This window comes from Saimiri boliviensis, chromosome 12, assembly GCF_048565385.1.
Source record: "Saimiri boliviensis isolate mSaiBol1 chromosome 12, mSaiBol1.pri, whole genome shotgun sequence".
Lineage (NCBI taxonomy): Eukaryota > Metazoa > Chordata > Mammalia > Primates > Cebidae > Saimiri > Saimiri boliviensis.
In genome coordinates this window covers 86,585,182-86,608,489 of record NC_133460.1, presented here as the reverse complement: position 1 = coordinate 86,608,489, position 23,308 = coordinate 86,585,182, and the positions used below count along the sequence as shown (strand labels likewise).

Below are 23,308 nucleotides of genomic sequence, written 5' to 3'. Positions count from 1 at the left end.
ATATTTTGTGAAGAATGCCACCTTGTGATTATAAAGCACTGAAATGAATGTAAAATAGTAATGTTATCTCATGTTACCATTTGATCAGTGGGGGAATTGAGGCCAGAGAAATGAAGCAGTTTGCCTAAGATTAGTGAGAGTAGAGACTGAGAATCTAAACACGTAATCAGAGCAGAATAATGTCTGTTTTGTTTACTACTATATGCCCAGCATAGTGCCTGGCATGATGATTGCTTAATAAATACTTATTGAATAAATGAATGAGAATGTGAACCTAGGATTCACTCACTGTTAATGTGTCTGTCAGCCACTTCCAGTTGGAAATGACAGGCTTTGAGTGTATTATAATTGGGAGTTTAGGGGGTATGTAAGATTTCTGTCCCTCAAAACAACAATAATGAAAATTTCCCCTTCATAAATCTTGTGGCTGGAACCTAAGAAAAAGGCAACAGAAAAGAAATTATGAATTTTTGTCAAAAACTTTGAGTTCTATTATAGGCTGAGTGTGTTTGGTGGAATATTGTAACCTAAAGACAGTCTATGTTAATATTTGATGTTGTAGTTCAAAGATTGACCTCATTTTGGGTAAGGAAGTACAGAAAATCTAACTTTGATCTTTTCTTTTTGCCTCCCCAATATTTGTTTGTGAAATGACTTTATTTATTCTCTCTCGCCTTTAAGTTTTCATATAACACCTGTGGTAGTAACATTTGAAGGCAGTATAAGCAGTGCAGAACTATGACAGGGAGGTGTCATTGTTAGTCATATGTACGGTAGCAAATTGGATCTGTTTAGAATTGAAAGCCAAACCCCAAAATACTTTCTTTTTTTTTTTTTTTTGAGACAACATCTCACTCTGTCATTTAGGCTAGAATGCAGTGGTCTGATCTCGGCTCACTGCAACCTCTGCCTTCCAGGTTCAAGTGATTCTTAGGTCTCAGCCTCCTGAGTAGCTGCGATTACAGGCATGTAGCACCACGCCCGGCTGATTTTTGTATTTTTAGGAGAGATGGGGTTTCACCACGTTGGCCAGGCTGGTCTCAAACTCCTGACCTCAGGTGGTCCGCCTGCCTTGGGCTCCCAAAGTGCTGGGATTACAGGCATGAGCCACCATGCTCAGCCCCAAAATATCTTACCGAGAACAAGCAAGTAGTAAGACTTGCCTACTTGTCTCTGTTTATTCAGGCCACAGAATAACCCAATGGAAATACTATACTTTCTCTTTAAGGATGAAGCCTGCCTGGTTACCATGGATATCAAAAGCCATATATATATATATATATATATATGTATGAGTTCCATGTGATGTTAGGGTTTGGATGCTTCAGAGAACTGCCTTTCAAACTGTTCATTGTGAACACTTCCACCCACACATTTGATTATGCAATGGCAGGATTTGTGCTTACTTACCTACAACCAGTGAGCTTTTATTTTTTCTAGTGGGAAGATCAAGTCAGCCCACTTTAAAATGACTGTCTCCCTTGACAAAAGCTGCCGGGAAGAATTATGAAGCCAAAGATCAAGGAATGACTCTTGCTTAGGAAGAAGATTTTAATTTGTGAGGGATTTTATTCTGTCTCTGTTCTATTTGTTCTATTCCCTGTCTCCTAACTCATTTCCTTCTGTAGGGGTCCTAAGTATTACAACCTTGTTCTTAATTTTTTGCATCTTAATTATAGTGGTGTTCAGTAGCCCAATTATATTTTAAGGTATGTCACCAGAGCCATTATTTTTAAAAGCCAGCAGTTTAGCTGTAACATTTGTTCTCAGCTCAGACTTGACATTTGACAACTCAGCCTTGGCATGAGAGGACTTTCTGGTAAACTAAAAATATATATACTTCTATATATCTACATATTATATAAGATAGTTTTCCAGTTATTGCTGTGTATGAGCAGGAAAAAAGCCCCACCTACCAGTTAGGTACCTCCTTATATTGGACAAAGGGATGATTATAGGTTCTGAGCTTCAAAACAGTCTGTGGTTTGAAGTGACAGTCTTAGGTCATTAATCCATAACATGAATTAAAACCTTTTAGTATTTCAACATAAAATATATTTGTCTTATATTAGCTTTTGGAGGCCTAACTGGGAAGATAGCCAGTGGTTGGGCATGCCGATTTCTTTTCTTAAGGCTTTTTGTCGTGCTTGCTGTTTATTATGGGTTCATAATATCCCAATGTTTCCCACTGTTAATAAACGTTCTCTGCATATATTGTAATAACTCCAGAGGGATCTATTATAGTTATGAATACATATTATGAGTAATATCCCAAACTCAACTGAGTCTTCATGGCTGAAAATGTAGCAGAACGCTATAGATTCTCTAGCTTTTCTGGGCCATTATAAGATTCCTTTTACTTATATATTATGTCTTAGGCAGTGTAAAACCACTTAACAAGAGGTCTGAGTCTAATTTAAAGTCTTAGAATTTTGGGAAGTCTACATTAAGATTGTGTTCTGGGCATGGTGGCTCACACCTATAATCTTAACACTAAGGGAGGCCAAGGCAGGTGAATTGCTAGAGCTCAGGAGTTCAAGACCAGCATGGTCAAACCCCGTCTCTACTAAAATACAAAAATTAGCTGGGTGTGGTGGAAGGTGCCTGTAATCCTAGCTCCCTGGGAGGCTGAGGTAGGAGAATTGCTTGAACCCAGGAGGCTTAGGCTGCAGTGACATTGTGCCACTGCACCCCAGCCTGGGCGACAGAGTAAGACTCAGTCTGAAAAAAAAAAAAAAAAAAAAAAAAAAGACTGTTCCATATGGGTAACCCCTGGTCATTAGAGACCAATTATTCCTCATTGTTCATTGGGACGGTGACTGAGAGAATTGGGCAGAGGATTTCTCTTGGAAACAGCAGCTGGGTATATAAAACTCAGTTCCCAGGCTGTTCCAATAAGTAATGTTCATCTGTTTTCATGTATTTATTTATTTATTCGAGACAGAGTCTCGCAGTATCACCCAGGCTGGAGTGCAGTGGCGCCATCTGGGCTTATTGCAACCTCTGCCTCCCAGGTTCAATTCAAGCAGTTCTCCTGCCTCAGCCTTCCTAGTAGCTGGAGTTACAGGCACCCACCACCATGCCCAGCTAGTTTTTATATTTTTAGTAGAGATGGGGTTTCACCACGTTGGCCAGGCCAGCCTCGAACTCCTGATCTCAGGTGATCTTCCCACCTCGGCTTCCCAAAGTGCTGGGATATCAGGCATCAGCCATTGTGCCCAGCTTGTTCATCGTTTCGAGTCTACTATTCCTTTTCAGTTTCCTTTTGGGGGTAAGGGAATTCTACCATTTAATAGTGGTAGAATTTGAATATAGTTCTGCCTTAACATTTTCCCCTCTCTATCATGGGTACGTCCAGCCTAAAGACTTATTCTCAAAATTCAGCAAGATTTCTCTTTGTTAGGAAGGAATCTTCACTGAAGTTAAGTAGGAGACCCATCAAAATAAAACTCATTTATATTCAATACAGATTTTTCCTTTAGGTAGAAATCAAAGTGCCTTTAAGAAGGGCTTTAAACTCTTTGCAGGTACTTGGGGCAGGATGTGGAATCAACATAACCTTCCAAGGATGTTGAGAGAAAAAGCTGTGTTCTTGAAGACTGGCCCCAGATAGGAGAGCAGGTCATTGTACTTAATTTTGGGAATAGGAAGGGGGCTCTACAGGCTTAGGAAGAGTAGATAAAAGTTTTACGATGAGCACTTGGTCCTCCCTCTGTTGTGGAAAAAGCTTATTTAGTGATTTTCTTGCCTGCTGGCAAATTGGCTATGTGGGTAGAAGTGTTAGATGGAATATGTTGCAGGCTAAGTGTATTTTATCTGTTCTATTCCAGTTATAAGTTCTGTGGAACTCCCACTGGATGCAGATGTACAGACCAGTAATCTACTGATAACCTTTTTAAAGTATAGCTCAATTGTCATGCAGGACACCAAAGGTAAGCCATGCTATTTTGGGATCTCAGGAGTAGAAGGTGTGGCAGGCAGCTAGCATCAAAGAGCAACCTTAATAATTTGAAGCTTTGAAAAGATGAACCATTGGGGCCTTGTGTACACGGTCTTCATTGCTGGAAAACAGTGATGTTTCACTGCTAGGTGGCAGTTAGGTGGTGTTGAGAAAACCTGAAGCGGGAGGAGAGTACTCAAAAATAGAACAGAAAAAATTGGTCCCTATGAAAACTAGCAAATCTTCTTAGCAGATCTTGGTAAGTAGATGCAGACTCTTATGTGTGGGAAGTGGAGGGATTAGCACGCTTCAGGGAATTCCCTTTTGAGGACAGGAACTGAAAGCATCAGCTCTTGGTGAGAATTAGAGGACTGTCGTACAGAGTACAGTAGGAAGAGGTGAGATTCAGAGGGACTGTGTTCTTTAACACTTAAAATAGAAGTGTCAGTACCCATCCTAGAAATGCAAGAGTGGAAGTGGGAAAGGACTGAGTGTTGGAAAAGTTTGAGGTTTTGTTGTGTGATTTCCTGTTTTTACTCTGTTTATGATTTTGCTGTGGCCTTTTACTTAGTGGTAGAGTAGTGGTGTAGTTGTTCTAGGAGTGAGAAAGGTTGGGAGGAGACTCAGCAAATTTTATCCAGTATATATCTAGTTTTGTTTTTTTCTCCTACTTAGCATTTTTTCTTTATGCAGGATTTATGTCAGTATTCACAATTTTTATGTGTTTGTTTTTATTGTGATAAAGTATATACAACGAAATTTACCATCTTAACCATATTTAAATGTACCATTTAGTTGCATTACATACTTAAATATATATATATATATATATATTTTTTTTTTTTTTAGGCAGAGTTTCGCTCTTGTTACCCAGGCTGGAGTGCAATGGCGCGATCTCGGCTCACCGCAGCCTCCGCCTCCTGGGTTCAAGCAATTCTCCTGCCTCAGCCTCCTGAGTAGCTGGAATTACAGGCACGTGCCACCATGGCCAGCTAATTTTTTGTATTTTTAGTAGAGGTGGGGTTTCATCATGTTGACCAGGATGGTCTCGATCTCTTGATCTCGTGATCCACCCGCCTCGGCCTCCCAAAGTGCTGGGATTACAGGCGTGAGCCACCGCGCCCGGCCTACTTAAATATTTTTGTATAACCATTATCATTGGCTGGGTGCGGTGGCTCATGCCTGTAATCTCAGCCTTTTGGGAGGTTGAGGCGGGAGGATCACTTGAGCCAGGAGTTGAAGACCATCCTGGCCAGCATGGTGAAACCCCGTCTCTACTAAAAATACAAAAATTAGCCAGGCGTGGTGGCACATGCCTATAATCCCAGCTACTCGAGAGGCTGAGACAGGAGAATTGGTTGAACTCAGGAGGTGGAGGTTGCAGAGAGCTGAGATCACACCATTGCATTCTAGCCCGCATGACAGAGTGAGACTTCGTCTCAAAACAAACAAACAAACAAACAAAACCACCATCATCACCATCCATCTCTAGAACTTTTTCTTTTTCTCTTTTTTGGGAGGCTGGGTCTTACTCTGTCATCCAGGCTGAAGTGCGGTGGTGTCATCTCAACTCACTGCAGCTTCGACTTCATTGGCTCAGGTGATTCTCACACCTCAGCCCTCCGAGTAGCTGAGACTACAGGTGTACACCACAATACCTGGATAATTTTCTTTGTGTGCATGTATTTTTTTGTATATATGGGGTTTCACCATGTTGCCCAGGCTGGTCTTGAACTCCTGGATTCAAGTGATCTGCCTGCCTTGGGCTCCCAAAGTGCTGGGATTACAGGTGTGAGCCACTGCATCTGGCCTCAGAACTTTTTAATCTTACAAAATGGAAACTCTGTACCAATTAAACACTAACACCCCATTCTCCCCTTGCCCCAAGGCCTGGCAGCCACCATTCTACTTTCTGCTTCTATAAATCTGACTACTCTAGGAACCTGATGTAAGTGGAATATGTCCCAGTTTTAGGATTTCCTGGAAGTATGTCTTTGATTTCATGGTGACACTGAGCTAGCATATTTTCCTCCATTTTTTGTAATGAAAAAATTCTAGTATACAGAAGTTGAAAAAAAATCATGAACTGATTTACTTATGTACCCATTAACATTTTGCCATACTTGGTTTGCACTTAAATTTCTTTCTATGTGTTGTTGTTCTTATCTTGACTAAATTATTTTACTTATTTTTTTTTTTGAGATGGAATCTTGCTCTGTCGCCTAGGGTGGAGTGCAATGGCATAGTCTAGGCTCACTGTAACCTCAGCCTCCCAGGTTCAGGCAGTTCTCCTGCCTCAGCCTCCCAAGTAGCTGAGATTACAGGCATGTGCCACCACACCTGGCTAATTTTTATATTTTTAGTAGAGATGAGATTTCACTGTGTTGGCCAGGCTGGTCTCAAACCCCGACCTTGTGATCCACCCATGTCAGCCTACCAAAGTGCTGGGATTACAGGGGTGAGCCACTGTGCCTGGCCTGGCTGAATCTTTTTTTTTTTTTTTTTTAGATGGAGTCTTGCTCTGTCACCAGGCTGGAGTGCAGTGGCGCAATCTCGGCTCACTGCAACCTCTGCCTCCTGGGTTCAAGTGATTCTTCTGCCCCAGCCTCCTGAGTAGCTGGGACCACAGGTGTGTGCCACCACGCCCGGCTAATTTTTAAAATATTTTTAGTAGAGACAGGGTGTCACCATGTTGGCCAGGATAGTCTCGATCTCTTGACCTCGTGATCCACCCGCCTAGGTCTCCCAAAGTGCTGGGATTACAGGCGTGAGCCACCGTGCCCGGCTGGCTGAATCATTTTAAATGAATTTGCAGACATCATGACTCTTAACAATTTGGCATAGATTCTTCCTTTTTAAGCCTTATTTATAAGAATCTTCAAATCCTTTTTAGGAACTAACTGTTCAGTAGTTTACATTTGGGTTCCTAAATTATGGTCTACAGATGAACTTCAGATTCCCAAATAACAACGACAACAAAAACCAGTTCCACTTTAGAAGCAAAATTGTTGAAATACTATGGTTTTTGCCACCTTACTTTCTGTGAGGAGAAATTAATGCCTTGTAGGTAGTTTAAGGTTCCCTTAGGTATTAAGTATACTTTAGAAGGCTTTTATTTGCCAAGTGAGGCAGGTAAGTTTCTGGTTGGAGAGTTTTCTGGAGTTTCAGAATGGAGCTTAAAGGCAAGAACTACATAGAAAGAGAAGACCAGGATTTGGAGGCTTTTAGAGTGAGAAGGAAACATTGGTAGACAGAGATAGGAGAGCTAAAAGATAAGTATGGGAAATGAAAAATTGCCAGAGCAGAAAGGAACCTTGGTGGGCAGAGTCTAAGATATGTTACACTCAGACATGTTGTATTAGGTCTTGGAGATTTCTGCCTTGCAAACTTAGACTCTTCTTCTTTTATGTCTTGTGAGTATTCTTTTTCAAGAGAGAGAGAGAGCGAGCTATATACAGGGATGAGATAGATGTAAGTAGTCCATGTCACTAACTCTTAATATAAAACAGTCTTTTGGGAGCTGCAGCGAAAGCTGAACCTCTGAGACTTGGCAAGTGAGATGTGGCAGGCAGGGATAATAAGACTCTTGTGTATCAGAGTTTCTTGAGGCCATTGCTTTTTTATGGAAATGGTAACTTCTTCCTGTATCTGGAAATATTGCAGCAACCACAGAATAGAGAAACTGCATGGACGTGACCTAGAAAATGAACTTTAAGCTTTGCCTGATACAACACAGTGAACTGAGGCCCTTGGAACTCATTTTTAGCTTTAATGATTATATAAGCCTCTTTGTCCTGGTCACTTGCCATCCATAAAGTGGAAGGCAAAATTAAAGGCTGATCAATTGCAGAATGAGTGGTCTTGGCCAAGAGGCAGCCTAAATACGGTAAAGGGCAAGGTTAGGAATAAAGAGTTAATTTCAAAAATGACTCCTGTGTGGCTTTATTGGCCCAGCTCTCTTCCTGCCTCAGCCCCTGACTTGCTACATGCCTTGGCTAACAGCATCTCATTATATTTTTAGGAGCAATAGAAGCAACTTTTTCTTAGCTGTGCTTTTTCCCCTCCAGTATATTATCTTTCTCTTTTTTTACTATATATTTATCATTTTTAAACCTAAAAATATACTTTTAATAGATATGTATAAGATGTAGTTTATAATAACTGTAATAAATAGCGTAAGTTATAAAGTACAATAATAAAATGAACATATGTGAACCTACCACCCAACTTAAAATGACATTAGTGCTGTTGAAGCTACCTGTGTGTCCCTTCCCTAATTGCTTCTTCCCTCTCTGTTCTCCAGAATTTTGTGTTTATAATTTTCTTGTTTTTTTTTTTTTTTTTTTTTTTTTTTTGAGACGGAGTTTCACTCTTGTTAGCCAGGCTGGAGTTCAATGGCACGATCTCGGCTCACCGCAACCTCCGCCTCCCGGGTTCAGGCAATTCTTCTGCCTCAGCCTCCTGAGTAGCTGGGATTACAGGCACGTGCCACCATGGCCAGCTAATTTTTTGTATTTTTAGTAGAGACGGGGTTTCACCATGTTGACCAGGATGGTCTCGATCTCTTGACCTCGTGATCCATCCGCCTTGGCCTCCCAGAGTGCTGGGATTACAGGCTTGAGCCACCACGCCCGGCCTCATTTCTTGGTTTTGTTTGTTTGGGACGGAGTCTCACTCTGTCATCCAGGCTAGAGTACAGTGGCATGATCTTGGCTCACTGCAACTTCTGCCTCCCAGATTCAAGCGCTTCTCCTGCCTCAGCTTCCTGAGTAGCTGGGAGATTAACAGGCTTACGCCACCATACCTGGCTGATTTTTTTATGTTTAGTAGAGACGGGATTTCACCATGTTGGCTAAGCTTGTCTGGAACTCCTGACCTCAGGTGATCCTCCCGCTTTGGCCTCCCAAAGTGCTGGGATTACAGGTGTGAGCCACCAAGCCTGGCCCCTATTCCCTTGGGTTTTCCTCCACTTTTAAAACCTTTTTCGCTTGGGGTTCTTCTGACTTCGGTGGTGTTACCTTAAAGGAGTTTCTGCTCAACCTTTACAATTGATACTAGGCAAAAAAAAAATTAAAAACCATATATATCTTAAAGTTAACCATGCATAGACTTAAAGTTGATTCACCAAAGTTTTTTTATTTTTATTTTTATTTTTTTTGAGACCGAGTTTCACTCTTGTTACCCAGGCTGGAGTGCAATGGCGCGATCTCGGCTCACAGCAACCTCCGCCTCCTGGGTTCAGGCAATTCTCCTGCCTCAGCCTCCTGAGTAGCTGGGATTACAGGCATGTGCCACTATGCCCGGCTAATTTTTGTATTTTTAGTAGAGATGGGGTTTCACCATGTTGACCAGGATGGTCTCGATCTCTTGACCTCGTGATCCATTCGCCTTGGCCTCCCAAAGTGTTGGGATTATAGGCGTGAGCCACCGCGCCTGGCGATTCACCAAAGTCTTAACATTTGGATGATATAATTTTTTTTTTTTTTTTTTTTTTTTGAGGCGGAGTTTCACTCGTCACCCAGGCTGGAGTGCAATGGCGCGATCTCGGCTCACCGCAACCTCCGCCTCCCGGGTTCAGGCAATTCTCCTGCCTCAGCCTCCTGAGTAGCTGGGATCACAGGCACGCGCCACCATGCCCAGCTAATTTTTTGTATATTTAGTAGAGATGGGGTTTCACCTCGTTGACCAGGATGGTCTCGATCTCTTGACCTCGTGATCCACCCGCCTCGGCCTCCCAAAGTGCTGGGATTACAGGCTTGAGCCACCGCGTCCGGCCGGATGATATAATTAATTTGGTTTTTATTGTTTTGTGTGTGTATGCTTTTTTGTTGTCGTTGTTGAGTTTAAAAGACTATAATATGCCCTTTGTATTCAGAAACACTTTAATTTTAAAATTAAAAAAATTTTAAGTGGAGAGATAGCTGCAGGCTTTTCTGTGGGAGTTGCTTATCAGTTTTTGGGAGGATAATGCCATAGAAACTCTGGCTAAGGGTAGGTAGAAGAATCGTGAATGTCGTTTTCCAGAGGCAAGACCATTGCTCTTTGGCTATATCAGTGTTTTGATGAAGCTATAGGGAGTATCAGATAGGTATTATCATCATTGCTCTTTTTGCATTGTCTATCTCTGAGGAGAGGTGAATATATCCAGGTTAATGTCAGGGTAAGTAGTACTAGCTAACTTTTACAGCACTCTAATCCATTAAGAGGTTGTCTCTCCAGATTGGACTTCAGTTCGTGTCCTATTAAAGCTAATTTGAAAATCATGAGCCATTTGTCTGTTTTGGCTATACTACCATGATCCTCTTTTTACCTCATTTTCACTCCTCCACCCACAGAGTTTCTGTAAAGTACGTAAGCTTGATGGGTTCTGGTATTTGGCAGCAATGGATTAGATTTTTTTTGCCCTTTTGTGTGTGGGCTTAGTGGCCTGCTATTGAGGTTGCCTTCTTCTTTTTTGATAACTAGAATGTGAGTTGTGAGAGACTGGGGGCCTTTGTCTGTTTTGTTCAGTGCTGTATCTCTCGTGCCTTGCACAGTGCCTGCCACAAAGTAGGTGCTATGTAAATATTTGTTGAGTGAGTAATTTTGACAGGAAAAAAAAAGATCAAGAGTTCACAGCTTTCCAGGGCATAAGTGTACAATAGCAAGGAGAAGCATGGGCTGGACCCTAGTCTCCAGTTAATTTCTTTATGATTTCATTGCCAGTTTGCTATGAGCAGTCATGAAATCTTTCTAGATTTTGTGATAGGTGGGTACAGATGGTGGTGCTTAATGTTGGCAGATGAGGGGGTGGAAAAAGGAATAGACCTGACTATTCAAGTTCTGTTGGCAAAGGGCTGAAGTGACAGTGGTGGCCGTGATTTGGGTGATGGCTCTCAGGAAGGTGGTTAGCTATTTAACAGACTACCAGGATATTTAAGAAAAAAGTCTTGTGGGGGAATTCTTTTGCCTAGGAGGGAAGCAAGAAATACTATAGTAGTACCGTGATTTTCATTTATGAATTTTGTAGAAAGAGAGATTGTAAATGTTTTCTTTTATGATATACATCCTCGTTCTCTATTAAACATGGTCTGGATGATTTACAGAGAAGGGTTTCTTTTTTCTTTACAGATGAACACAGGCTTCACAGTGGCAAACTCTGTCTGATTATCCTTACATGTATTGCAGAGGTAGGTCTCACCAGCCTTCTGCTATTAGTCAGTCTCTTAGAAAGTGCTATCTTTCCCTGCCTACCCTCTCCTCATACCTGCCTCATGACTTTTAGGGTCCTAAAGTTTAGGAGAGAAAATCTTCCCCCTTTATATTATCGGTCTCCTCCCATTAGAGTGTAGTCTTTGATGAAGCCATGGATAGACACAGTTTTGCTTGCTTCCACGCTGCCTGTGTAGCAGTTTAAAAAATAAAAATAAAAAAGGAGCTCAGGTTTCCTGTGGTGGGGTGAAGGGGTGGAGAGTAAAGCCAGAGAGGGGAATTGGAAACTCAGTAATTCCAGTTTGCTGAAGAGGAAGAGCTGAGAGGAAAAAAGAGGAGGTGCTTCAGCTTTTTAAAAGGCCGCTTTTGGTTGGACTAATTGGGTTCAAACTCACCATGTATCTTGGTGACACACAGGCATGATTGAACTTGAGTGAGTTAGAGCTAAATTTATAGTGTCAACCTCCCCCTTTACTATTCCTCACTCTGCTCTTTTTTCTCTTAAGAAAAATGGTAAAGGTAGTCCACATGAAACAGAGTTCTCTCTAAGTCTCTCTCTTTTCATGTTTTCTGTGGAAAGATGACATCCTTTTCACAAGATTAGGGGTGGCTGGTTATAGAAGAGCTGTCTATTAGCAGTGGGCCTGCTATAATTGCTTTTCAAAAAGCTTTCTAAGAAAATCTTTAAAGGAGTTGTTTTTCACAAATCATAACAGTTCCTAGTAATTGGAGTCTGTAGGCTTGTCAGATTTTCAGAAAAGGTGTTGGGAAAGGGCCAAGGGATGTTTATTACTAATCCATGGTAAGAGGTTTTTGATTTTCCATCAGTTTTCGGGAAAGCCTGGAATAGACAAGAGTCTTGCCCGCTTCCACGCTGCCTGTGTAACAGTTTGCTTCTGCTGGGCTGAGCCCATTCCTAGCAGAGCACAGATTTTTCTTCTTGCTCCTAAACCCTCATGTGGAGCCTGCACATGAATCCTGCAGCCCCTATGAAAACCTTTAAGCTATCACAAACAGAGCCAGCTCCTTGGGCAGATGGGATGGAAGAGGGAATAGGAAAACAGATTCCTCTCATTCCTCTCAGCATCTGCTTAAGTCCCTGTGTCTTAATTTTTATTGTTTTTGCTTGGAAATTTTTGACCAGTTAGAGATGCAAAATTATACTGAGGAAAAATCTCATGGCTTAAGTAGGGTTTGACGTAAGACTCTAGGCTCATCCTATTAGCTGTCCAACTGATCCTTGAAAGTAGTTTTTAAAGTCTAAGGATTTGTACAAAGTGTGATAGATTATAAATGGTTTCTTAAATATAGTTCTCACTTCTTACTTTTTCTCTATATTTTTGTTAGGATCAGTATGCCAATGCATTTTTGCATGATGACAACATGAATTTTCGAGTAAACTTACATAGAATGGTAGGTGTTTCTTTTGCTTCTTGTTTTTTCTTAGAGGAAATTTTTTGTGTGTCAGCAGGGTTGGGATGAAATTGATCCTACTAGAACAAATGTGGTTGGAAAGTTGTACCAAAGGGCTTTGTGTGTCTGTTGTTGAGATTTTTGTGTGTCATGGAGCTGTTTCTTATTTGAGAGTTTAGAAAGATTCACAAACATGGCAATTATACTGAATTTCTTTTTCTTTTCTTTCTTTTTTTTTTTTTTTTTTTTTTTTTGGAGTCAGAGTCTCTTTCTGTCTCCCAGGCTGGAGTGCAATGTTGTGATCTCTGCTCACTACAACCTGTGCCTCTTGGGCTCAAGCAATTCTCCTGCCTCAGCCTCCCAAGTAGCTGGGATTACAGGTGTATGCCACCATGCCCTACTAATTTTTGTATTTTCAATACAGATGGGGTTTCATCATGTTGGCCAGGCTAGTCCTGAACTCCTGACCTCAGATGATCTGCCAACCTTGGCCTCCCAAAGTGTTGAGATTACAGGCGTGAGCCACTGCGCCAGGCCTGATACTGGACTTCAGTAACATATGTTTCAGCAAGAAAATGGTTCTAAGCCTTTTGTTATCAAAATGTAGTCCAATTTTTGATTGGCTAAGGCTGGCTTCTGCTTTGATTTATTCATCTGACATGTGGGCAAATCGAATATGGAGGATCAGGGAATTTCCTAGAGCTTGGAGGTATGTTAAAAAATATCACATTGAGGTTTAGATTTAAAACTGACTTTGTTTTTTTGGACTTGCTACTGTTGCTGCTTCTATAGGTGGCACCATCACTTCCTTTTTTTTTTTTTTTATTATTTATTGTCAAAGAAAAATACCAGTCTACCTCTTTTGTTGTTAGTAATGCCACTTATATAACTAAAATCAAAGTAAAAACAACAGTTTTCCCATTGTAGTATTCCCTAGTGCCCTTTGAGGCTGTGAATTGTATTTTTGTAACAGGCCTGCATTGAAAACTGAGAAGCATTCACAGGTCCTTTCTTCCTCACCTCACTCCATCCTATCCCATTCCAGTCCCACCATGAGAAAAAGAGAAAGAAAAGGAAGTATCCCTGTAGTAGTGATTTTATTTGCACAAGGAATACGATGATGGGCCGTTGGATATCAGTACCAATGTCTACTAATTTCCTTTCTTCACTTTTTGTGTATGAAGCCTATGAGACACAGGAAGAAGGCAGCAGACAAGAATCTTCCCTGCCGTCCTTTAGTATGTGCGGTACTAGGTGAGTGAGTATCATCAACATTGTTCTGTGACAGCGATAGGCTTTCATGGTTAAGATGAAGAGTAGAACCTGGTTGATGTGCTTCTTCTTCAAAGAAGTTATTAGTTATGTTTTTTCCCTGGCCTACGAAACCATGTTTATTGTTGTGTTTGGTAAAGCAACCCCAGTTATAGAGTGCTCAGTAAAAGGGTCCTATCATTCAAAGAAAAATGTCATTTTCCAGGGAGACAAATGGCTGTGTCTAAACTTGATACATTATTTACATTTGTAAGATATCTTACTCTTGATGAAGATTTCAGGCTGGGTGCAGTGGCTCATACCTGTAATTCTAGCACTTTGGGAGGCTGAGGTGGACGGATCATTTGAAGTCAGGAGTTTGAGACCAGCCTGGCCAACATGGTGAAAAACTGTCTGTACTGAAAATACAAATTTTAGCCGGTCATGGTGGTGGGTGCCTGCAATCCCAGCTACTTGGGAGGCTTAGGCAGGAGAATTGCTTGAAACCAGGAGGCAGAAGTTTCAGTAAGCCGAGGTCACGCCATTGCACTTCACCCTGTGCGACAGAGCATGACTGTGTCTCAAAGAAAAAACAAAGATTTCAAATTCTTCTCATCCTTTCTTGGTTTGATATGCCAGCTGGCCAGGAGGCTTTAAGTTCATGGTTCACATATACAAAACTTCCTTTGAGTAAATTAAACTGAGGTGAGACTGACTGAATTGACAGGTAGGGGCCCTGTATCTTAGGCAATTTTGTCTGTCCAGAATTCTGCATTTTCCTCAGGGAATTAGCTGAACTCTTAATCCCATTCACTTGGATATTCAGCCCCAGTTTCTAAATCTACTTAATTTTAGAAACAGTAATTAAGGCCGGGTGCAGTGGCTCAAGCCTGTAATCTCAGCACTTTGGGAGGCCGAGGCGGGCGGATCACAAGGTCAAGAGATCGAGACCATCCTGGCCAACATGGTGAAACCTCGTCTCTACTAAAAATACAAAAAATTAGCTGGGCGTGGCGGTGTGCGCCTGTAGTCCAGCTACTTGGGAGGCTGAGGCAAGAGAATTGCTTGAACCCAGGAGGCGGAGGTTGCAGTGAGCCGAGATTGTGCCACTGCACTGCAGCCTAGTGCCTGGTGACAGAGTGAGACTCTGTCTCAAAAAAAAAAAAAAAGAAACAGTAATTAAGACTATATAATAAGCCTCTATTGACCCAAAGCCCCACAGCCCATTTCAGTCAATATCTGTCTAACTGAACATGATAGTAAGATGAAATTGACTGACATAGCTTTAGAGCTGAGTCTCTGGTTACACAAATGTGATCCATAATTTCTTCTCTGCTTACCTCATTGTTTAGTCTCAGAATATGATTTCCCTTTGGTGGTTTACATTAATGTCTTGGGATGAAATATCTATACAATGAAATGTTCCTTTTATCTGGATTTATTGGCAGGTCAGGGTATCCTTCTAGAGGTCAGCAAGTGAAATAATTTCTTATTACTTTACAGTTGTAGGTGGTGAACAGTGTTACACAAAGTGTGTTATATAAAATAAGTGTACGTGAATAAGGATGTAGGTAGTGGATGCCATTCAGTATGAGTGCAAGGTGTACTCAGAAGCTTTTTTTTTCCAACTCAAAGGCAAGGAATGAATTCCACTGTAATTGATCCAGTGTTTCTCTTTTCTCCTTTCAGACCTGATGGTAGAGTTTATTGTAACACACATGATGAAGGAGTTTCCTATGGATCTCTATATGTAAGTGCCATGGTTCATTTAATGTGTACAAATCCCTTTTAAAGAATTGAATGTTAGAAAATTCATGTCTAGCCGGGCGCGGTGGCTCAAGCCTGTAATCCCAGCACTTTGGGAGGCCGAGGCGGGTGGATCACAAGGTCGAGAGATCGAGACCATCCTGGTCAACATGGTGAAACCCCGTCTCTACTAAAGATACAAAAAAATTAGCTGGGCATGGTGGCACGTGCCTGTAATCCCAGCTACTCAGGAGGCTGAGGCAGGAGAATTGCCTGAACCCAGGAGGCGGAGGTTGCGGTGAGCTGAGATCGCGCCATTGCACTCCAGCCTGGGTAACAAGAGCGAAACTCCGTCTCGGGAAAAAAAAAAAAAAAAAAAAAAAGAAAATTCATGTCTATATATACTTCAAGAAAAATATATTTGCATGTGGAGAAATAAGTTAGGAAACATTTTCTGTCCTGGATCTGTACATCTTCTCAGAAGAGGGAACGAGCACAAACCACAATTTGGATTCTGCACGTATCTTCATGATCACTTTTTTTTTTTTTTTTTGAGATGGAGTTTTGCTCTTGTTACCCAGGCTGGAGTGCAATGGCACAATCTCGGCTCACCGCAACCTCCGCCTCCTGGGTTCAGGCAATTCTCCTGCCTCAGCCTCCTGAGTAGCTGGGACTACAGGCACGCACCACAATGCCCAGCTAATTTTTTGTATTTTTAGTAGAGATGGGGTTTTACCATGTTGACCAGGTTGGTCTTGATCTCTTGACCTCGTGATCCACCCGCCTCAACCTCCCAAAGTGCTGGGATTACAGGCGTGAGCCACCGCTCCCGGCCTCTTCATGATCACTTCTGTGATCACTTCATGGTCACTTGCATGAAGAAGGAGCCGATATATGAAAATAGTGATTGTAGGAGGCTGTTGTAATGAAAGATGGGCAATACCAGCAGACCACTTAGTTGTTTCTGGGCTTTAGCATTAAAGTACTAGTACTGACTAGTTAGAAGGTAGGACAAATTTAGGGAAATAGAGCTTCTGGTTCGTTCTTAGTCTACGTTGTCCTGACAGCCTAGCCAGACCCCTATTAGCTGGGCAGATTATGTCTCCAGTGACCTGGCTAGGAGGTTCCTGTCTCCTGAGGAAAGCTGGTTCACTATCACAGGTTTTTTTTTTTTTTTTTTTTTTGTGAGACAGAGTCTTACTCTTTCATCTATGGTGGAATGAGTACAGTGGCACGATCTGCGCTTGCTGCAACCTCTGCCTCCTGGGTTCAAGCAATTCTCCTGCCTCAGCCTCCCGAGTAGCTGGGGTTATAGGTGGCTGCCACCACATGCAGCTAATTTTTTGTATTTTTACTAGAGATGAATTTTCACCATATTGGCCAGGCTGGTCTCAAACTCCTGACCTCAGGTGATTTGCCTGCCTCAGCCTCCCAAAGTGCTGGGATTACAGGCATAAGCCACTGCCCCCAGTGGCTATCACAGTTCTTTACAATGAGTACAACCAGAGGCAACTCAGAATCATCGTATTTTCTTTTGACTTTGTGACAGAGTCTCACTGTGTTGCCCAGGCTGTTGTTCAAATCCTAGGCTCAAGCAGTCCTCCCACCTCAGCCTCCCAGCACATACCTGTAGCTGGGACTACAGGTGTGTGCCATTACACCTGGCCATCATATATATCTTTTCTTTGAGACGGTCTCACTCTGTCACCAGGTGCCAGGCTTTAGTGCAGTGGCGTGATCTCGGCTCACTGCAACCTCTGCCTCCCAGGTTCAAGCAGTTCTCCTGCCTCAGCCTCCTGAGTAACTGGGACTACAAGCACACGCCACCATGCCCAGCTAATTTTTGTATTTTTAGTAGAGGCGGGGTTTCAGCATGTTGGCCAGGATGGTTTCGATCTCTTGACCTCATGATCTGCCCGCCTCCACCTCCCAAAGTGCTGGGATTACAGGCGTGAGCCACCACGCCTGGCGGCCATGATATTTTAGTAAAGTTTAAACCTTAAGATTTCTTTCTCCTTTGCCACTTCTGCACTCTTCTTCTAACACCCAATAACAACTGTGCCACTTAATGTGATCTCAAATATGTATGTTATCTTTAGTCCTTAAAAAATACCTGAATTGAGTATGACATCAGACTTGCTACCTCCAGTTTTTTGGGCAAGAGAGCAATTTGGTAAACAGCAAACTGAGTATACTTAATTCCAGTGCCAGGCCTGGGATCTAGGGAGGTATAAAGGATTTCAATCTAAATAAAGCAGACCTCCACCTTCTTGTTTTGTTTTGTTTCTTGGTTTTTGAGATGGAGTCTTGCTTTGTCATTCAGGCTGGAGTGCAATGGCACAATCTGGTCTCACTGCAACCTCTGCCTCCTGGATTCAAGTGATTCTCCTGCCTCAGCTTTCTGAGTAGGTGGGACACTATAGTTGCGTGCCACCAGTCTCGGCTGATTTTGAAGTAGAGACGAGGTTTCACCATGTTGGCCAGGCTGCTCTAGAACTCCTGACCTTAGGTGATCTGCCTGTCTCAGCCTCCCAAAGTGCTGGGATTACAGGAGTGAGCCACTGCGTCCAACCTTTCAGCTTTTAGATTGCTTGTAAACTGTATCATCTTGATTTCCTAGGTTTGAAATAATGATATAAATTTTGCTTTTAGGTAAATAGGTTACAGTTTGCATTTTTCTGTACCTTTTGGGTGTTTAGAAGTAAGTCTTATCCTTTATTTCAATTCAAAGACCATGAACAGCTACTTTTTTTTTTTTTTGAGATGGAGTTTCGCTCTTGTTACCCAGACTGGAGTGCAATGGTGCAATCTTGGCTCACCACAACCTCCGCCTCCTGGGTTCAGGCAATTCTCCTGCCTCAGCCTCCTGAGTAGTTGGGATTATAGGCACGTGCCACCATGCCCAGCTAATGAACAGCTACTTTTTATAACACTTCGTACATGAGTGTTCAGCTTATTTTAGATGGGATCCCTGAACTTCATTATCTTGGGCTTCAGATTTGTTTTTGCTATAGATTTTATTTCTGGCTTATTTTATATTCTAGTTTTAGGATGTGTTATTTACTTTTTAACACATATTACTGTAGTTTCAGTTTTTTCATTTTACAAGAAAGGAAACTGAGACTCAGGAGATTAAATACTTTTCCCAGGGTTATTCTGTTAGTAAGCATCATTTCCTGGATTTGAACCCAAATTTTCCTACTAAAATTTTGAGCTATTTCCTTCCCAGGGGTATTAGTTATCTATTGCTGTGCAACAAACTACTCTGGATGTAGTGGTTTAAAACAAATGTTTATCATCTCACAGTTTCTGTGGTTCAGGAATCCAGGAGAAACTTAGCTGGATAGTTTTGGCATAGGGCCTCTCAAAAGGATGCTTTCTAAGGAATGAAGGTAATATGCATACTTGGGAATCACATTAATGTGACACGGCTGTTCTTGAGTGTTAAAGAGAAGAATGCAGAAGCGACAAAGACGAAAAAAACCCTTAAGGCTTAAACTTTATTAAAATAAGATGATGGCCAAGTGAATTGGGGCTGCAGGCATCGGAGGTTCTACTGGGGCTCAAGAATCTGCTTTCAAGCCTGCCTAATGGTTGTTGGTAAGCCTCTGTTCTTCACCACATGGGTCTCTTTGTAGGGTTGGTAGGCATGGCAGCTGTCTTTCCCCAAAGCAATTAATCTAAGAAAGAGAAGGAGAGCAAGAGTCCAAGATGGAAGCTGTAGTGTCATTTATAACCTAATCTCAAGTAGCATATCATTTCTAATGGTCACACAGACCAATCCTGATACAGTGTGGAAAGGGACTATATGAGTGTGTGAATACCAGTTTGGAGTCCATCTTGTAGGCTGGTACTACAGTTGCACAGCTAGTAAGTTACATAACTAAGGTTAAAATTCATGTCTCTCTGACTGCAGAGGCTGTTCTCTTAATCATGTCTGTGATAAGTGACAGAGGAAAAGTTTGTATAGAGTGACTATGCTGACTGGAGCATTAATGAAGATATCAGGGAAGGTTACACTTGACCTGAGTCATGAAGAAACGCTAGGCATTTTCTGTGTGGAGGAGTCAGGGAAAGACTAGCAGGTAGGGGACCAGCATGTTTAGGGGCTTGGAGGCTTGAAACTGTGTTAAGTTTGGAGAACATAGTGTAATGCCAGGTGGCTAGAGTGTAGAGTACATGGAAGGAGGATAAGAGAGTAGAAAAAAAGCTTACCTGAGATAAGTAGATGATGAGGAACAGTTGGAGATGAGGCTGATCTGTTAAGATTGTATGTTCAGTGCTGTAAAGTTACAGGTATATTATGTGTTCACCTAAACCCCCACGTTTCTAGCCAATGAACCTGGTCTACCCAGATGTTCTAACTCATAGCCCTGGTTCATAACTTCACCCTCAAAAGAGTTTTTGTCTAGCCTTTCTTTATTAGGTGCTTTTTCCATCTGCTCCTTAATTTACTGCCCTGGGGTTAGGAAAGATGGAGAAGATAATGAGGCATCAAGTTGACAGAGGCTGGGCAAAAGGTCCCATCCTCAGGCTGACTTTACTTTCTTCATTACTACCCATGAACATGTTTTCAGATCTTCCTTCCCCCACTTCTAACTCCTTTCCAGTTTTTAGAATTTGGAGCATCAAGTTGTTATCAGGTGAACTTCCTGCTTCCAGCTGGGCAGCAGGCCAGGTTGCTACTCTCACTTCTCATTTTGTACTCCTTTTCTGCAGTGTACAGCAGAATGAGAAATTGAAAGCAAAATGAATTTCTGCCATTTCAGATAAGTTTATAATCTTCCTAGTGAAATATGAAGAAACACGGAGTTTGGAAAGACTTAATATTCAAAGCCAGAATCTGGGTCAGAAATGAAACAATTTCACATCTGTCTGTGAATGCTGTAGGTAATGATGGGGGAAGGCACATATACTAAAAAAGAAAAAGAAAAAAAAAATGGAAGGAAGAAAGGTCTTGCCTGGAGCAGTAAGAGGTAGGAAAACTGAACCAATTACTTTCACCTCCTGTTCTACTACTTGATTCTTGCTGCCACTCTCACTGCCACCACAGGATTGGGGAGTGAGGGGATATAGTCCCTGGGAAGAGTAAACTCCTTTAAGCTACTCTTACATGGAAAACTTGGAGTCTTCTTAAATCAGATGTTTCTAAACCTGTGGGTAGGCATCAGAAGAAAGGTACAGACTTCAGTGGGTTCTATAAGATTTCAGGAGAAAGTGGAACCCATTTTGTATTGAAATAGGAAATTGATACATGCATGAAAGAATCCTCACCACCCAAGAAGCACTAAATTTAGAGTCATTCTGCCAGTACATACATATGTGTGTGTGTGTGTGTGTGTGTTTTTTTGTGTGTTTTTTTTTTTTTTTTGAGACAGAGTCTCGAGCTGTTGCCCAGGCTGGAGTGCAGTGGTGTGATCTCGGCTCACTGCAACCTCCGCCTCCAGGGTTCAAGCAGTTCTCATGCCTCAGCCTCCTGAGTAGCTAGGATTACAGGTGCCCATCACCGTGCCTGGCTAATTTTTTGTATTTTTACTAGAGATGGGGTTTCACCATATTGGCCAGGCTGGTGAACTCCTGACCTCAAGTGATCCATCTGCCTTGGCCTCCCAAAGTGCTGGGATTACAGGCGTGAGCTACCACACCTGGCATATGTGTGTAATTTTTTTAGAGGCAGGGTCTTGCTTTGTCATCCAGGCTGGAATGCAGTGGCACAACTATGGCTCTCTGTAACATGGAACTCCTGGGCTGAGGCAATCTTCCCACCTGAGTAACTAGGACTACAGGCTTGTACCACCATCCCTGGCTATTTTTTTTATTTTTTGTAGAGATGGGAGTCTTGCTATGTTGCCCAGGCTGGTCTTGAATTCCTGGCCTCAAGTGATCTTCCTGCCTTAGCCTCCCAAAATGTTGGGATTTACAGGCATGAGCCACTATGCCTGGACTCATATATATATATATATATATATATATATATATATATATATATATATATTTATTTATTTATTTATTTTTTTTTTTTTTTTTTTTAAGAGGTGGGGTTTCACCATGTTGGCCAGGATGGTCTCAATCTCTTGACCTCATGATTCGCCCGCCTTGGCCTCCCAAAATGCTGGGATTACAGGCATGAGCCACTGCACCTGGCCTTCCAGTATTTTTTTTTTTTTTTTTGAGACGGAGTTTCACTCTTATTGCCCAGGCTGGAGTGCAATGGCACATTCTCGGCTCACTGCAACCTCTGCCTCCTGGATTCAGGCGATTCTCCTGTCTCAGCCTTCCAAGTAGCTGGGATTACAGGCATGTGCCACCACATCTGACTCATTTTTTGTATTTTTAGTAGAGATGGGGTTTCCACCATGTTGGCCATGATGGTCTCGATCTCTTTACCTCGTGATCCACCCGCCTCGGCCTCCCAAAGTGCTGGGATTATAGGCCTGGGCCACCGCGCCCAGCCAGTATATTTTTTTTAAGGCCATGGCAGTGGTTAAAATTTTCATTCTGCTTGATAAATAGTATAAGTAAGTTATTGAGATCACAAGGCTAATGATGTCACCTGTTGATGACTGTGGAGATAGGAACAGAACCTAGGAGCAGTGATGGCGTGGATGTGGATAGCTTTTGTGTAACCCAGAGAGTAGTGGCAGCAGGGGTTGGTGATGTAGGTAGCATCTCATTGCTGCTCTGGAGTGGCTCAGTGTTGGTGGGATGGCTTTATCAAAGGGGGCCAAGTACATGCCATCCAGATCCAGGCCATATGAGAGGTTCTGGCATTCATGAATATACTTTGGGTGTATGGACAGCATCTAGTCACATTTGCTGGCTGCAACAAAGCCTTTAGCACCAGGGACCTCATGACTCAATTTCATGGGAAAGTTGACAGAAGAATTTGTAGATTGCTAAGGCAAATCATGGCTCAAAAAAGGGCATCATTTAGTGACAACCGTATCAAACAGGATCACATCACAATTTCTAAAAATCGGCAAATGGTTTGGAAACAATTAGGATGATTTATATTGCAACTTATATCACTTGGTAAGCAATTTTGGTACAGGTTTTTGAGTGTGAAAAACATAGTGTTTTTTCTGTCTTCTCTCTCAATGACAGCAATCAACACGGAAGACTTCTATGACCAAATGTAAGGAAGGTTTACTCCCCATACACCAAGCAAACAATCAGTTCTTTACCAGATACCAGCTGTGTGTACTGTATTTCAATTTTGACACTATCTACTTGGAAGTAGTTTCAGATCCCATGGGTTTAGGGCTCAGTCACTAGGACTACCCCCGGCTTTCAATGCCAGTCAGAAGCCCTGTACAAAATTTTGCCTGTACAAAATAACCTTGGACCGGCTATAAACCGGGGTTCCTGCAACTTCCGTCTTGGGTTTGATTAATTTGCTAGAGTGGCTAGAGTGGTTCATAGAACTCAGGGAAGCACATTTACCAGTTTATTACAAAGGATACTTTAAAGAAACAGTCAGATGAAGAGATACATAGGGTGAGGTCTGAAAGGGTCTGGAGCCCAGGAGCTTCTGACCCTGTAGAGTTGGGGTGTGCCAACCTCCTGGCAAATAGATGAATTGTTGTTCACCTTCCCATAGGCTTCCATGTGTTTAGCTATCCAGAAGCTCTCCAAACCCTGTCCTTTTTGGTTTCTTACGGAGATTTCATAATGTAGGCATGCTTGATTAAACTATTGTCTGGCTGTGGTTCATGCCTGTAATCCCAGCACTTTGGGAGGATGAAGTAAGTGGATCACTTGAGCCCA

At 42.1% G+C, this 23,308-nt stretch overlaps 1 protein-coding gene across 7 annotated transcripts in view; it reads left to right on the top strand.

Annotated features, from left to right (window-relative positions):
* The window catches only part of ARMH3 (armadillo like helical domain containing 3), a 231,271-nt gene that overhangs the window by 62,402 nt on the left and 145,561 nt on the right, over positions 1-23,308 (top strand). For all 7 annotated transcript variants that reach the window (XR_012512924.1, XM_074382784.1, XM_074382786.1 and 4 more), the window contains 5 exons: positions 3,831-3,932; positions 11,051-11,109; positions 12,479-12,544; positions 13,729-13,798; positions 15,485-15,545. Coding sequence is in view for 6 of the 7 variants with exons in the window: in XM_074382784.1 (XP_074238885.1) it covers positions 3,831-3,932; positions 11,051-11,109; positions 12,479-12,544; positions 13,729-13,798; positions 15,485-15,545 (358 nt within the window). In the remaining variant the exon portion in view is untranslated. The remainder of the gene's footprint in view (positions 1-3,830; positions 3,933-11,050; positions 11,110-12,478; positions 12,545-13,728; positions 13,799-15,484; positions 15,546-23,308) is intronic.